This window comes from Oncorhynchus clarkii, chromosome 27, assembly GCF_045791955.1.
Source record: "Oncorhynchus clarkii lewisi isolate Uvic-CL-2024 chromosome 27, UVic_Ocla_1.0, whole genome shotgun sequence".
NCBI lineage: Eukaryota > Metazoa > Chordata > Actinopteri > Salmoniformes > Salmonidae > Oncorhynchus > Oncorhynchus clarkii.
The window spans coordinates 27169328-27186157 of record NC_092173.1 but is presented as its reverse complement, the minus strand read 5'-3'; the positions used below and the strand labels follow the sequence as shown (position 1 = coordinate 27186157).

Sequence of the window (16830 nt, the reverse complement as noted above, 5' to 3'; positions counted from 1 at the left end):
CTTCCAAACTCACCCCTGGACAGGACGCAGAAATCGGTTCAACATTGTTATCCAACTGTAATGAGCCATGCACAAGCACACAAGTGAACAGAGTGCAGTTTTATGAACATAATAAGGACTGAAAAAAGTGTGAAGATAGTCTCTCCCCTGTAGGAGACGTGGCAAACATTTTTGTACATACACACAAACAATGTGTGAAATGTGCTAAACACCCGTTGTTTAATCAGAGTGTAAGGGCTGTATGCATGTCTTCCTGTCTGATCAATTTCCTTTAATGGTCATGCTCCTGATTTACTATTTCCCCATAAAAGCTTATTGATGCAAACTGCTTAACACGCATCTTCCTGTTTTGCCATGTGTTCACCTTTCTCTTTCCCCCTAACTCATAAAAATGGCGCCGGAGAAGAAGGCAGACGTTTTACATGTCCCCAACCGATTTGTGTTTTTTCGTTTCGTTTTTTGAAACTTATTTTGTACATAATGTTGCTGCTACTGTCACTTATGACCGAAAATAACTTCTGGACATCAGGACTGCGATTACTCACCACGGACTGACGAACCCGACGCGAACAATATACTGCTTTCTCAGGAACAGGCCCAGATCCCCGTGATTTGCATGAAGAGGAGGCAGTGAAAAAGGGGACAAAGGGCCCTTCTGAGAATTAGTAGGCGATCGAATAAACCCCCACTTCCTTCCATTCTGCTAGCAAACGTACAATCTTTGGAGAATAAAATACATGACCTACGCGCAAAAGTAAACTACCAATGGGACATTCAAAACTGTAATATCTTATGCTTCACGGAGTTGTAGCTGAACGACGACACTATCAACATAGCTGGCTGGTTATATGCTGTACCGGCAGGATAGAACAGTGGCGTCTGGTAAGACAAGGGGCGACGGACTATGTATTTGTGTAAATAACAGCTGGTGCATGATATCTAAGGAAGTCTCAAGCTATTGCTCGCCTGAGGTAGAGTATCTCATGATAAGCTGTAGACCAAATCAAATCAAATTTTATTTGTCACATACACATGGTTAGCAGATGTTAATGCGAGTGTAGCGAAATGCTTGTGCTTCTAGTTCCGACAATGCAGTAATAACCAACAAGTAATCTAACTAACAATTCCAAAACTACGGTCTTATACACAGTGTAAGGGGATAAAGAATATGTACATAAGGATATATGAATGAGTGATGGTACAGAGCAGCATAGGCAAGATACAGTAGATGATATCGAGTACAGTATATACATATGAGATGAGTATGTAAACAAAGTGGCATAGTTAAAGTGGCTAGTGATACATGTATTACATAAGGATGCAGTCGATGATATAGAGTACAGTATATACGTATGCATGTGAGATGAATAATGTAGGGTAAGTAACATTATATAAGGTAGCATTGTTTAAAGTGGCTAGTGATATATTTACATCATTTCCTATCAATTCCCATTATTAAAGTGGCTGGAGTTGAGTCAGTGTCATTGTCAGTGTGTTGGCAGCAGCCACTCAATGTTAGTGGTGGCTGTTTAACAGTCTGATGGCCTTGAGATAGAAGCTGTTTTTCAGTCTCTCGGTCCCAGCTTTGATGCACCTGTACTGACCTCGCCTTCTGGATGATAGCGGGGTGAACAGGCAGTGGCTCGGGTGGTTGATGTCCTTGATGATCTTTATGGCCTTCCTGTAACATCGGGTGGTGTAGGTGTCCTGGAGGGCAGGTAGTTTGCCCCCGGTGATGCGTTGTGCAGACCTCACTACCCTCTGGAGAGCCTTACGGTTGAGGGCGGAGCAGTTGCCGTACCAGGCGGTGATACAGCCCGACAGGATGCTCTCGATTGTGCATCTGTAGAAGTTTGTGAGTGCTTTTGGTGACAAGCCGAATTTCTTCAGCCTCCTGAGGTTGAAGAGGCGCTGCTGCGCCTTCTTCACGATGCTGTCTGTGTGAGTGGACCAATTCAGTTTGTCTGTGATGTGTATGCCGAGGAACTTAAAACTTGCTACCCTCTCCACTACTGTTCCATCGATGTGGATAGGGGGGTGTTCCCTCTGCTGTTTCCTGAAGTCCACAATCATCTCCTTAGTTTTGTTGATGTTGAGTGTGAGGTTATTTTCCTGACACCACACTCCGAGGGCCCTCACCTCAAGCCTACCACTGTTGTGTTGTCCGCAAACTTGATGATTGAGTTGGAGGCGTGCGTGGCCACGCAGTCGTGGGTGAACAGGGAGTACAGGAGAGGACTCAGAACGCACCCTTGTGGGGCCCCAGTGTTGAGGATCAGCGGGGAGGAGATGTTGTTGCCTACCCTCACCACCTGGGGGCGGCCCGTCAGGAAGTCCAGTACCCAGTTGCACAGGGCGGGGTCGAGACCCAGGGTCTCAAGCTTGATGACGAGCTTGGAGGGTACTATGGTGTTGAATGCCAAGCTGTAGTCGATGAACAGCATTCTCACATAGGTATTCCTCTTGTCCAGATGGGTTAGGGCAGTGTGCAGTGTGGTTGAGATTGCATCGTCTGTGGACCTATTTGGGCGGTAAGCAAATTGGAGTGGGTCTAGGGTGTCAGGTAGGGTGGAGGTGATATGGTCCTTGACTAGTCTCTCAAAGCACTTCATGATGACGGATGTGAGTGCTACGGGGCGGTAGTCGTTTAGCTCAGTTACCTTAGCTTTCTTGGGAACAGGAACAATGGTGGCCCTCTTGAAGCATGTGGGAACAGCAGACTGGTATAGGGATTGATTGAATATGTCCGTAAACACACCGGCCAGCTGGTCTGCGCATGCTCTGAGGGCGCGGCTGGGGATGCCGTCTGGGCCTGCAGCCTTGCGAGGGTTAACACGTTTAAATGTCTTACTCACCTCGGCTGCAGTGAAGGAGAGACCGCATGTTTTCGTTGCAGGCCGTGTCAGTGGCACTGTATCGTCCTCAAAGCGGGCAAAAAAGTTATTTAGTCTGCCTGGGAGCAAGACATCCTGGTCCGTGACTGGGCTGGATTTCTTCCTGTAGTCCGTGATTGACTGTAGACCCTGCCACATGCCTCTTGTGTCTGAGCCGTTGAATTGAGATTCTACTTTGTCTCTGTACTGACGCTTAGCTTGTTTGATAGCCTTGCGGAGGGAATAGCTGCACTGTTTGTATTCGGTCATGTTACCAGACACCTTGCCCTGATTTAAAAGCAGTGGTTCGCGCTTTCAGTTCCACACGAATGCTGCCATCAATCCACGGTTTCTGGTTAGGGAATGTTTTAATCGTTGCTATGGGAACGACATCTTCAACGCACGTTCTAATGAACTCGCACACCGAATCAGCGTATTCGTCAATATTGTTATCTGACTCAATACGAAACATGTCCCAGTCCACGTGATGGAAGCAGTCTTGGAGTGTGGAGTCAGCTTGGTCGGACCAGCGTTGGACAGACCTCAGCGTGGGAGCCTCTTGTTTTAGTTTCTGTCTGTAGGCAGGGATCAACAAAATGGAGTCGTGGTCAGCTTTTCCGAAAGGGGGCGGGGCAGGGCCTTATATGCGTCGCGGAAGTTAGAGTAACAATGATCCAAGGTCTTTCCACCCATGGTTGCGCAATCGATATGCTGATAAAATTTAGGGAGTCTTGTTTTCAGATTAGCCTTGTTAAAATCCCCAGCTACAATGAATGCAGCCTCCGGATAAATCGTTTCCAGTTTGCAGAGAGTTAAATAAAGTTCGTTCAGAGCCATCGATGTGTCTGCTTGGGGGGGGGATATATACGGCTGTGATTATAATCGAAGATAATTATCTTTGTAGATAATGCGGTCTACATTTGATTGTGAGGAATTCTAAATCAGGTGAACAGAAGGATTTGAGTTCCTGTATGTTTCTTTCATCACACCATGTCATGTTAGCCATAAGGCATACGCCCCCGCCCCTCTTCTTACCAGAAAGATGTTTGTTTCTGTCGGCGCGATGCCTAGGGAGTTTTCATCTGTATTTTTCGTAGCTGTTTACATGCCACCACTGTCAGAGGCTGGCACTAAGACCGCATTGAATGAGCTGTATTCCGCCATAAGCAAACGCTCACACAGAGGCGGCGCTCATAGTAGCCAGGGACTATAATGCAGGGAAACTTAAATCCATTTCTATCAGCATGTTAAATGTGCATCCAGAGGGGGAAAAAACTCTGGACCACCTTTACTCCACACACAGAGACGCATACAAAGCTCTCCCTCACCCTCCATTTGGCAAATCTGACCATAGTTCTATTCTCCTGATTCCTGCTTACAAGCAAAAATTAAAGCAGGAAGCACCAGTGACTAGATCAATAAAAAAGTGGTCAGATGAAGCAGATGCTAAGCTACAAGACTGTTTTGCTAGTACAAACTTAAATATGTTCCGGGATTCCGCCAATGGCATTGAGGAGTACACCACATCAGTCATTGGCTTCATCAATAAGTGCATTGACGACGTTGTTTCCACAGTGACCGTACGTACAAACCCCAACCAGAAGCCATGGATTACAGGCCACATCCGCACTAAGCTAAAGGCTAGAGCTGCCACTTTCAAGGAGCGGGAAACTAACCCGGAGGCATATAAGGAATCCCACTATGCTCTCCGACGAACCACCAAACAGGCAAAGCGTCAATACAGGACTAAGATCGAATCGTACTACACCGGCTCTGACGCTTGTCGGATGTGGCAGGGCTTGCAAACCATTACAGACTAGGGAAGCACAGCCGAGAGCTGCGCAGTGACACGAGCCTACCAGACGAGCTAAACTACTTCTATGCTCGCTTCGATGCAAATGGCACTGAAACATGCACGAGAGCACCAGCTGTTTCGAAAGACAGTGTGTTCAAGCTCTCCGCAGCCGATGTGAGTAAAACCTTAAAATAATTGTGGATTACAGGAAAAGAGGATCCAAGCACGCCCTCATTATCATCGACAGGGCTGCAGTGGAGCAGGTTGAGAGCTTCAAGTTCCTTAGTGTCCACACCACCAAAAAACTAACATGGTCCGACCACACCAAGACAGTTGTGAAGAGGGCACAACAAAACCTATTCCCTCTCAGGGGCCTGAAAAGATTTGGCATGGGTCCTCAGATCCTCAAAAGGTTCTACAGCTGCACCATCGAGAGCATTCTGACTGGGTGCATCACTGCCTGGTATGGCAACTGCTCGGCCTCCGACCGCAAGACACTACAGAGGGTAGTGCAAACGGCCCAGTACGTCACTGGGGCCAAGCTCCCTGCCATCCAGGACCTCTATACCAGGAAGTGTCAAAGGAAGGCCCTAAAAATTGTCAAAGACTCCAGCCACCTTGTTCTCTCTGCTACCACACAGCAAGCGGTACCGGAGCGCCAAGTCTAGATCCAAGAGGCTTCTAAACAGCTTCTACCCCCAAGCCATAAGACTCCTGAGCACCTAATCAAATGGCTACCCAGACTATTTGCACCCCCCCCTCCCCTCTTTTACAGTGTTGCTACTCTATTGTTATCATCTATGCATAGTCACTTTAATAACTCTACCCACATGTACATATTACCACAACTAACCGGTGCCCCCGCACATTGACCCTGTACCGGTACCCCCCTGTATATAGTCTCGCTATTGTTATTTTACTGCTGCATTACTTGTTACTTTTATTTCTTATTCTTATCTGTAGTAATATATATTTTTTCATTTTTTTCTATTCTTGTTTTTTTAAACTGCGTTATTGGTTAGGGGCTCATAAGTAAGCATTTCACTGTAAGGTTTACCTACACATGCTTTGATTTGATTTGCTCCTTCAGGCATTGGAGATTTAAATCTTGAGATTTTTTGTGAGATAAAGTTGACAGGCCTTTGTGTGTGTTCATCACAGCCTTCTCCCCAACGTTGGGCCCCTAACGTAACACAGCCTACAGAACTTTGAGAAGCGGTGCCTTTAACTCGTGGAGGGCCAGAGCAGAGAGAAAAAGACCCATCACAGGCACAGAGAATAAAACATAAAAAACGGAATAAAAGACCACCAGCAGCAGCCTTTTTCTTTTTATACTCCCCAGTCCTTTCTGCTTCTGATGGGTGCGGAGTCGAGGTTGTCAGTGATAATCTTATCTGGCTGTGATGGGTAGCAGAGAGGGACAAAAGAGGCCAAGGCATGCTGGAGGTCTGATGGGCTGCTGATTGCAGAGCTGTCCAGTAGAAAGGAGGTTTCCATGGAGATGATGAATGACATGTGTCCTGGGCGATAGGTCGACCCATCAGAAGCCTGATGAATAGTAACATCTCAGTGAGACAGATGACAGACAGGCCCCAGATTTAAATGTTAACCTTTTACTGTATTCACTCTCCTTCTGCGAACATGGTTTAGTTTAGAAAATGTTTAAAGGATTAAAGCAAGATGAGTACATACTGTGAGTTAGAAAAAAACAATATAGATATACATGAATATAGATACTATATCCAGTATATACAAATTCATTATTTCCATGTTTTATTTTACAAGATGGGCATGTTCCATTTTATAAGAGCGTGATAACTAGGGGACCATTTGAAATAACATACAAGTGGCCCAAAGCTTAATAACCCATACTTCGTACCCAGCCCTAAGTCCCAATCCCAGGTTCACCCTCCTGGCCAGGAGAGAGAAGCAGACAAGCCAAGCCAGTGATACTGTATGTAGCCTACCACGCCTAATGTTTCACTAGTGTCTGACTATGATAGATGATCCAGAAGAGATGTGCAGCCCTGCAGAAAACCCTGTCAAAGCTGCAGCACTGGGCCTGAGAAACCAGGTATTTTTAGAAAAGGCTAATCTTTTCCCCTTCCCACTGTCTTTATACACAATGAATCACCAGACTAGGTGCGTAACTTGTTTTGATTTACCTAGCTGGAAGGCAGATTTATTTTCTCCTTTCCAAGCTGTGCTTTATTTAATTTAGGTATATATGAGGAAATTAGAAGAACTCTCATTACTGGGAAAAAAAAGTGTAGTGTTTATTTCTCTTTGATTGCGATCTTCAGAATGCTTCAGGGGCTGAGCTCCACATTACAAAGTTGGTTTCATTGTGGTGGGTGGAGAGTTGGGTACATTGGGGTGGGTGGAGAGTTGGGTACATTGGGGTGGGTGGTGCGGTGGTAGTGATAGTAAAACATTCTCAATAAAGCTGTTTGAGTGGTTCATTTGAGGCCTAAAAAAAGCAAAGTGGAGAAACAATCAGTTGGGAGGTTATTAAATAATTACACTAGTTTTCACAGTCGAGTAGTTACAGTACTCACACAGTTACATTCACAAGTGACACAGCATACAGTGTTGCATACTTCCCTTTTGTAGTCAGAACAATGGAAAGAAGCTGTGAATTAGCCATATCAAAGGCTTTTCTCCCCTCAGGGCTGTCAGCTGTGTTAGGTGGCCCCGTCGTCTGGCCTCGTCTTTCCACCTACACTATCGTTCAGTCTTTTGTCTCAGCGAGTCCTGCTTGCACTCAAATCTCCACCCTCCACCCCCCTGTCATAATTCATGCACTGGTTCACACCAGCGGTGGAAACAGTATCAAACTGTCATACTTGAGTCATTTTCTATTAAGATATCTTTACTTTTACTCATGTAAAAGTAAAAGTCATCCAGTAAAATTCTACTTGAGAGTAAAAGTCTAAAAGTATTTGGTTTAAAATATACTTAAGTATCAAAAGTAAAAGTATAAATCATTTCAAATTCCTTATATTAAGCAAACCAGATGGCACCATTTTCTTGTTTTTTATTTATTTACGGATAGCCAGGGGCACACTCCAACATTCAGACCTAATTTACAAGTGACGCAGGTGTGTTTAGTGAGTCGGCCAGATCAGAGGCAGTAGGGTTGACCAGGGATGTTGTCTTGATAAGTACGTGAATTTGACTATTTTCCTGTCATGCAAAGCAAATGTATGGAGTAAAAAGTACAATATTTTCTTAAGGAATGTAGCGAAGTAAAAGTTAATATTAAACTAAAGTACAGACACCCCAAAAAACTACTTAAGTAGTACTTTAAAGTAATTTTACTTAAGTACTTTACACCACTGGTTGACATTGGATCCCAGGAGCTGTGTACTGACTATACGGCTGAATCACAGCTTAATGAACTTCCGCTGTTCCCAGACGACTGTGATCACTCTCTCCGCAGCCGACGTGAGTAAGACCTTTTAAACAGGTCAACATTCACAAGGCCGCAGGGCCAGACGGATTACCAGGATGTGTACTCCGCTGACCAACTGGCAAATGTCTTCACTGGCAATTCAACCTCTCCCTGTCTGAGTCTGTAATACCAACATGTTTCAAGCAGACCACTATAGTATCTGTGGCCAATAACACTAAGTTAAAGCTAGTCTTTCTAAAGCAAGTCGGGTGGTTAGAGCGTTGGACTAGTAACCAAAAGATTGCAAGATCAAATCCCCGAGCTGACAAGGTTAAAATCTGTTGTTCTGCCCCTGAACAAGGCAGTTAACCAACTGTTCCTAGGCCGTCATTGTAAATAAGAATATATTTTAACTGCATTGTTGTTTAGGGCCTGTAAGTAAGCATTTCACTTACAATTCCTGTTGTGTTCGGCGCATGTGACAAATAAAATTTGATTTGATTTATTGAGTATATTCCAGACTGATCCATATTTAATGCTGTCATTTAACAAGGTCGGGTTTAAAACAGAGGTACTACTACACTCTCCTCTCTCTCTCTCTTTCTTTTTCACCAGACATGTCAACCATTGAGCATGTTTGGGATACTCTGGATCGGCATGTACAACAGTGTTCCAGTTCCCGCCTATATCCAGCAACTTTGCACAGCTATTGAAGAGGAGTGGGACACCATTCCATAGGCCACAATCAACAGGCTGATCAACTCTATGCAAAGGAGATGTGTGGTGCTGCATGAGGCAAATTGTGGTCACCAGATACTGACTGGTTTTCTGATCCATACCCCTACTTTTTTAAGGTATCTGTGACCAACCAATGCATATCTGTATTCCCAATCATGTGAAATCCATAGATTAGGACTTAATGAATTTATTTCAATTGACTGATTTCCTTATATGAACTGTAACTCAGTAAAATCGTTAATTGTTCCATGATGCATTTTATATTTTTGTTCAGTGTATATTAAAGTGTTTTACACCAGTCAGGATGTCAGACCCCCAATCAGATTCATACATGGGTTCTTGTTTACAGACAGGAGTCAAATACAAGTCCATTGCGCCCATCTCTCTGGGTCGGTTGATGGAAGGATGTGTAGACATATTTAATACATTGGAGCTGTACTTACATCCTTTATGGAATTTTAGTTTAACAAAAAAACTCTGTTTGCAATTTGTTCAATATGTAATGCATCTCAGTAGATGTGTTAGCATATTGAGGGAGGTGTGGCTCTAACAGTAAAATATGCATAGGATTGTCCTTCATTCATATTGGTCAACAGTGCAGTTTGCACATGTCAAACATGGAAGGCACCACTCTGCCCAGATTCCCTCTGTCCGTCCCGTGAATGAAAGAGCAATTGATGTTCTCTCTTGCTCCCATTGATGAATTGATAAAAGATTAACCACTAGAGGAAATCGAGTTAACGCCACTGGAAATACAGCTATGGATCTGTAAGCTGAGCTGTCACTCCTCTCCTCCGATTGGGGATCTACAGATATGACCATGCATACAAGTGTCATCATCCCTCCCTTGCCTTTGTATTGGCCTACATCTTCCATTATAATGCAAAGTGGACACTGATCAAACTTTAATGCTGGGGGATGCTGTGTACTCAAATGAATCTGCCTGCCTTGATGTCACGTTTGATCAGACATGTACACAATGAATCCATCTGTCAGACTGCCTGCTTCCTGCCCTCCTTATCTTGATCTTTCCCAGAAGTGGTCAATAGCCTCAGGGCCTGGATCTGATCAGCCTCCATATTTAATAATAAAGCCTTCCCAGCAGCAGCATCCGGGCCCCTGCCCTGTCCCATTCATCTCCAGTATAATCACCTGAGCGCCAGCCCTCTACCTACCCCGGACTCTGATAAAATATCCAATCTGAGCCTCCTACACCCTAATCTGCCCTGTATAAATAAAAATGCATTTGTAAATGAAATACGAAAGATTACATTTGGTCATATGAAGGGAGAACAAGGGCTGGTGAGGAGTGGGAAGCATTGCTGTGGGTGGAGGCTCCCGTGGGATCTAATAAATATCTGAAGGTTAATTTGTTTTGATACCTGAAGCAAAATCTTTTGAGCCCATCTTATCATGAGGTGCCATTTATGATGTCATTAGTACGGGACGACAGAGACGTCAATAAGGTTAACGACGGTGATTCAAATGAAAACAACACAACAGGAGGGAGGCAACAGGCGTGGATGAAAGCAAGTTTAGAGCTGCATGGGGGAGGATAGGTTAGTGCATTTCCCCATGAAGCTACCTCTGTATCCTAAAACAACATCCTAAAAGCATTGATTCACTGGGTGTGGATGTACAAGAGATGTGATAAATAACAAATGGGTTTATTCAGCCTCCTCCCCTCAGTGTGTTGTCTGTCTGCATTCTCTGAGTGAGAGGCTGGTGACCAGTTTACCCTCTTATTAGATTGGCTTTTAATTGTCTTTCCACAAACGACCAAATCTGAACAGAATGCCGAGCTCCAGGTGCACTGTGTGTAAACAGAATTAATGCATGTCTGTCTAGATGTGAAACCTCTGTCACACAGTGAGACCATAAACACAACTTGTCTATTTATCTCTACATGTAGGAACCATCAAGGAACTCAGTTAACCTGTCGAGGTCAAGTCTGTGTTGCTGCCAGAAACAAAAAATGATTACAAGCTAAAAAATACACTTACACTTTTCTTTACCCATTTAACTACCAGGTCAGTCCAATTAACTCATCTGTTTGGAGCCCTTTCATAGGGAGTGATGCCTCGGAGGGAAGAGATTGATTCTGTTGCCGGAATCACTTGAAAAACGTTATACAGTACTTTATTAATAGTGCTTCTTGGGATGTGTTTTTGTGGTGTCTGCAAAGCAGGAACGATAGAGCCCCAAAGTTGTTCTTCATTTTAACAATGATAACCATCTTAGATTGATGTGATTATCCTATGAAAAAATCTATAGTGAGTAGAGAAGTATGTTCTTGTTCATGTCATACATTATATTATGTTTCACATTTTCCAGTAGGAGCACTTATGAAATGGAACAAATCACCAGAAGGAAAAGTAACAGCTTCATGCTGTGAGAACAAGGCAGGTCTGCATTCTGTCATTGTTTTATCATCAAATGCCACAATGATTAATAGCCTGAGAGAGAGCGAGAGAGTGAGAGAGAGTGAGTGAGTGTAGGGGAAAGGTTGAGAGAGAGTTGTGGAGAGGTTGAGAGAGAGCGTAGGGGAGAGGTTGAGAGAGAGCGTAGGGGAGAGGTTGAGAGAGAGAGTAGGGGAGAGGTTGAGAGAGAGTAGGGAAGAGGTTGAGAGCGAGCGAGCGAGAGCGCTAGATGCAGCAGTAAGAGTATTTCAGAATGATTTAGGCTATTCAGGAGGCAACACTGAATTAGTCAGAAAAGTGTTTAACAGTGACACCTCACAACCTGTTCTATACGAGTGGAATACCAAATGTCGAACTCACTGCTCTTAAAATGGGGTTAAACACATGGTATGTTGCATGTGGCTTCTGCTGCTGCTGAGGCTGCTGGCTGTGCCAGGAAGGTAGCTGACCAACTGTAGCCCCCTACTCCATTGGGGCTAGGATGTCCACATCCTGGTTCAACCATAACCCTCAAACATAACCCTAACCCTAACTTTATATTCAAATCCTGTTTCAACCCATACCCTAACCCTAACTTTATATTCAAATCCTGTTTCAACCCATACCCTAACCCTAACTTTATATTCAAATCCTGGTTCAACCATAGCCCTCAAACCTAACCTTAACCCTAGCTGTATATTCAAATCCTGGTTCAACCCATACCTTAACCATAGCTTTATATTCAAATCCTGGTTCAACCCATACCCTAACCCTAACCTGGGTGTGGACATGAGGCTAGGGTTAGGGTTGAACTGGGATGTGGACATGTAGCTAAGGTTAGGGTTGAACTGGGATGTGGACTTGAAGCTAGGGTTACGGTTGAACTGGGATGTAGACATGAAGCTAGGGTTAGGGTTGAACTGGGATGTGGACATGAAGCTAGGGTTAGGGTTAAACTGGGATGTAGACATGAAGCTAGGGTTAGGGTTGAACTGGGATGTAGACATGAAGCTAGGGTTAGGGTTGAACTGGGATGTAGACATGAAGCTAGGGTTAGGGTTGAACTGGGATGTGGACATGTAGCTAAGGTTAGGGTTGAACTGGGATGTGGACATGAAGCTAGGGTTAGGGTTGTACTGGGATGTGGACATGAAGCTAGGGTTAGGGTTGAACTGGGATGTGGACATGAAGCTAGGGTTACGGTTGAACTGGGATGTGGACATGAAGCTAGGGTTAAGGTTGAACTGGGATGTGGACATGAAGCTAGGGTTAGGGTTGTACTGGGATGTGGACATGAGGCTAGGGTTAGGGTTGAACTGGGATGTGGACATGTAGCTAAGGTTAGGGTTGAACTGGGATGTGGACATGAAGCTAGGGTTAGGGTTGTACTGGGATGTGGACATGAAGCTAGAGTTAGGGTTGAACTGGGATGTGGACATGAGGCTAGGGTTAGGGTTGAACTGGGATGTAGACATGAAGCTAGGGTTAGGGTTGAACTGGGATGTGGACATGAAGCTAGGGTTACGGTTGAACTGGGATGTGGACATGAAGCTAGGGTTAAGGTTGAACTGGGATGTAGACATGAAGCTAGGGTTAGGGTTGAACTGGGATGTGGACATGAAGCTAGAGTTAGGGTTGAACTGGGATGTGGACATGAGGCTGGGGTTAGGGTTGAACTGGGATGTGGACATGAGGCTGGGGTTAGGGTTGAACTGGGATGTGGACATGAGGCTAGGGTTAGGGTTGAACTGGGATGTAGACATGAAGCTAGGGTTAGGGTTGAACTGGGATGTAGACATGAAGCTAGGGTTAGGGTTGAACTGGGATGTGGACATGAAGCTAGGGTTACGGTTGAACTGGGATGTGGACATGAAGCTAGGGTTAAGGTTGAACTGGGATTTGGACATGAGGCTAGGGTTAGGGTTGAACTGGGATGTGGACATGAAGCTAGAGTTAGGGTTGAACTGGGATGTGGACATGAGGTTAGGGTTGAACTGGGATGTAGACATGAAGCTAGGGTTAGGGTTGAACTGGGATGTGGACATGAAGCTAGGTTTAAGGTTGAACTGGGATGTGGACATGAAGCTAGTGTTAAGGTTGAACTGGGATGTAGACATGAAGCTAGGGTTAGGGTTGAACTGGGATGTGGACATGAAGCTAGAGTTAGGGTTGAACTGGGATGTGGACATGAGGCTGGGGTTAGGGTTGAACTGGGATGTGGACATGAGGCTAGGGTTAGGGTTGAACTGGGATGTAGACATGAAGCTAGGGTTAGGGTTGAACTGGGATGTGGACATGAAGCTAGGGTTAGGGTTGAACTGGGATGTGGACATGAGGCTAGGGTTAGGGTCGTGGTTGAGTTCAGGGTTAGGGTTGTGATTGAGGCAAGGGTTAGGTAAGGGGACTGAGGTCTGTTACTCACAAGGGTAACTGTCCTCTTTTCAGTTCGCTGCAGCTAGCGACTGGAACGAACTGCAACAAACTCTCAAACTGGACAGTTTTATCTCAATCTCTTCATTCAAAGATTCAATCATGGACACTCTTACATGATCAGGAGCTGTGAAAATAAACCCAAATATAAGGCCTTTTTGTTGGGAGAAGAGACTACCATAGAATTGAAAACTGCAAATATGTAGACCCTTAAAGAAATATATATTAAATAAGTATTGTAATTCATAAAGTTATAAGTGCTCATATGAACAAATTAAGTACATCAAGGGAAGGGTAGTAAATACTAACAAAACTTAATATTTGAAAAGAAAACGCATTCAAAGATCTTAAAATGTCATGCAAAAAAATGAATACAAACTAGAAGTAGTTTTTAGTTTCCCCAATGTACAGTTTGTTACCTTTTTGACATTCCATCACATAAACCAGGTTGGGCCTCCTCCTACATTCTGTATGTTTGTTTATAGTGTACTTCATAGACCTGAAGTGGGGATTGAGCTGTCGTTTTTCACTATCCAGAGAGGCATTCACTAAGTAATCTTTAAGATTTTTATTCCTTCTGAACGCTGAGATACACAATATATATTTTTTTAAGTATGTGGACACCCCTTCAAATTAGTGGATTTGGCTATTTCAGCCACACCCGTTGCTGACTGGTGTTTTAAAATCGAGCATGCAATCGAGCATGCCATGCAATCTCCAGAGACAAACATTGGCAGTAGAATGGCCTCACTGAAGAGCTCAGTGACTTTCAACGTGGCACTGTCATAGAATGCCACCTTTCCAACAAGTCAGTTCATCAAATTCCAGTCCTGCTAGAGCTGCCCCCGGTCAACTATAAGTGCTGTTACTGTGAAGTGGAAACATCTAGGAGCATGTTTCAGCATGGAAAGCGTAGTCCATACAGAAATAGTTTGTCGAGATCAGTGTGGAAGAACTTGACTGGCCTACACAGTGCCCTGACCTCAACCCCATCGAACACCTTTGGGATTAATTGGAACACAGACTGTGAGCCAGGCCGAATCACCCAACATCAGTTCCGACCTCATTAATGCTTTTGTGGCTGAATGTTCCAACATCTAGTGGAAAGCCTTCCCAGAAGAGTGGAGGCTGTTACAGCAGCAACGGGGGGGGGGGGGGGCAACTTCATATTAATGCCCATGATTATGGAATGAGATGTTTGACGAGCGGGTGTCCACATACTCTTGGTCATGCAGTGTAAATTTCAATATTCTAACGGTTCAAAATAATTCTGTGTGTCCTGGAAGTGTCTCTTGACTATAGAATTAAACTGCATTGAAGGTACGGAAAAGGTAGTGCCAAACTGTATGACACTATCAACAGTATCGCCTTGGTAAGGAACTTCCCCATGATGGAGGTCTCTGTGCACCTCCAACTTTACCGAGCGGAGAAATTTAACTGGGATGTGGACATGAAGCTAGGGTTAGGGTTTTGGATGAGGCTCGGGTTGTGGTTGAGATCAGGGTTAGGGTTGAATTGTGATCTGGACATTAAGATAGGGTTGTGGTTGAGTTCAGGGTTAGTGTTGAACTGGGATGTGGACATGAAGCTATGGTTAGGCTTGTGGTTGAGGCTAGGATTAGGGTTGAACCGGTTTGTGGGTATTAAGCTAGATAGTGTTAAGTCTATAGTCCAACACCATGGACCAGAAAAGGTTGAATACATTGGCCATGCTGTCAATCCAGCATGACTTCTGCCACGTTCAAAACAACTGGAAACTCAAAACTGGGAAATCTCAAACGTCAGTGAGTTCAAGACAACTGGGAAGTCTAAAAATAACCTGAGCTCTTACTGGGTAATTACGTTTTGAACGGTCATCCAACAAAATCCATCCAACAAAGTCGGAAACTCGGGCCTCTTTTTAGAGCTCCGACCTGAAGATCACTGACGACATGTTCCCAGTTGTCTTGAAAGCACCATAAATACAGAGAATGCCAGACTTTGACGACAAAGTTTGTAGACAGAATTTGTCCACAAGAAGGACTGCCATGCCACCATCCTGTTCAAGTGAGCACTGCACAACGGTGAGTCCAAAAATGTCTTATATGCTGCTGTATGCCAGGGAGATATGTATACTGTAGCTAAAACTGTAATACTAAGTGTATGTTGTGTAGTAAGCTGTTAGTAGCCCATGTGCCTCACCCTAATAATTTGGTCCCTTTACCCCTCATATCTTAGCCCATTGTTCTAACTTGGTTGTGCACATGTAGCCTATTTTAGACAAATGTCGTCATCGAACATTGTAAGGGATTTCATTGTCTGCTTATATGCCTCCTTTATTTATCTAACGGTTCTAACTTGGTGTACAGGGAGAATACTGTAAGAACAGCTCATGTTCTGAATTCTGTCGCTGTACATTTCAAAAGTGCTGAACAAATAGTTATATTGACTACGTCCGTCTTAGCTCGCTCATTAATGTCTTAATCGATTAATGTCTTAATCGAAATGACTTATTAATGTCTTATTCTTATTCGCTAGTTGTCCCCTAATGCCATAGTTTATACATCTCAATTGTCAGTAGAAACCTAATTTGTTTAAGCAAGTCAGCCATATCAGCTTTGTTTTTTAAAAAGGCAGAAAATGAGGCTGAATGAACTGTTTTGCTGCCAGACAAGGCTCCGCTGATAGCCAGGTATAGAGTAGGTAAGAATTCACTCCATGGTACTGAAAAGAAAGCTCTGCTGTTGGGACAGCTTTATGTAGACCCTAAAAGTTTGTGGGAATCGTATGTCACCGTTGTAGTGCAATTAATGTATTGTTTAGTGTTTTGTAGTTGCTTTGCTGGCATGCAACAACAGTTGAGTTTGCCCTACCATTAAAGCAGGGGTGTCAAACAGGTCCTGCAGTCTCTTGGAGTCTGTCAAGCTGATACGACATACAGTAATATTAAAACGTTCATGTTTATAACACCTTGGACTTGAAGAGGCTTGTTGAAAACCTCCCACTATTTTTTAGTCTATCCCTGTCCTGTCACTGGCTAGTGATTGATGCGTCTCCCTGCCTCCTTGTCAGGCTACTCAATGGGGCCTGTTGTGAGGCTCTTATCGATTTAGGTGGAATGAAATGTCTAACAGTTATAAATAATGGGCAGATAACACCATGCCTGGTAGACAAGGGCAATCAGTCGTTCATTACCATTATCTGAGGAGGACGAGACTGATT

At 44.1% G+C, this 16830-nt stretch overlaps 1 protein-coding gene across 2 annotated transcripts in view; it reads left to right on the top strand.

Annotated features, from left to right (window-relative positions):
• Positions 1 to 9047, top strand: part of LOC139385582 (small ribosomal subunit protein mS23-like) — a 36418-nt gene extending 27371 nt beyond the window's left edge. For both annotated transcript variants that reach the window (XR_011628967.1, XM_071130760.1), the window contains exon 6: positions 8678 to 9047. Coding sequence is in view for 1 of the 2 variants with exons in the window: in XM_071130760.1 (XP_070986861.1) it covers positions 8678 to 8693 (16 nt within the window). In the remaining variant the exon portion in view is untranslated. The remainder of the gene's footprint in view (positions 1 to 8677) is intronic.
• The last annotated feature ends 7783 nt before the right edge of the window (positions 9048 to 16830 follow it).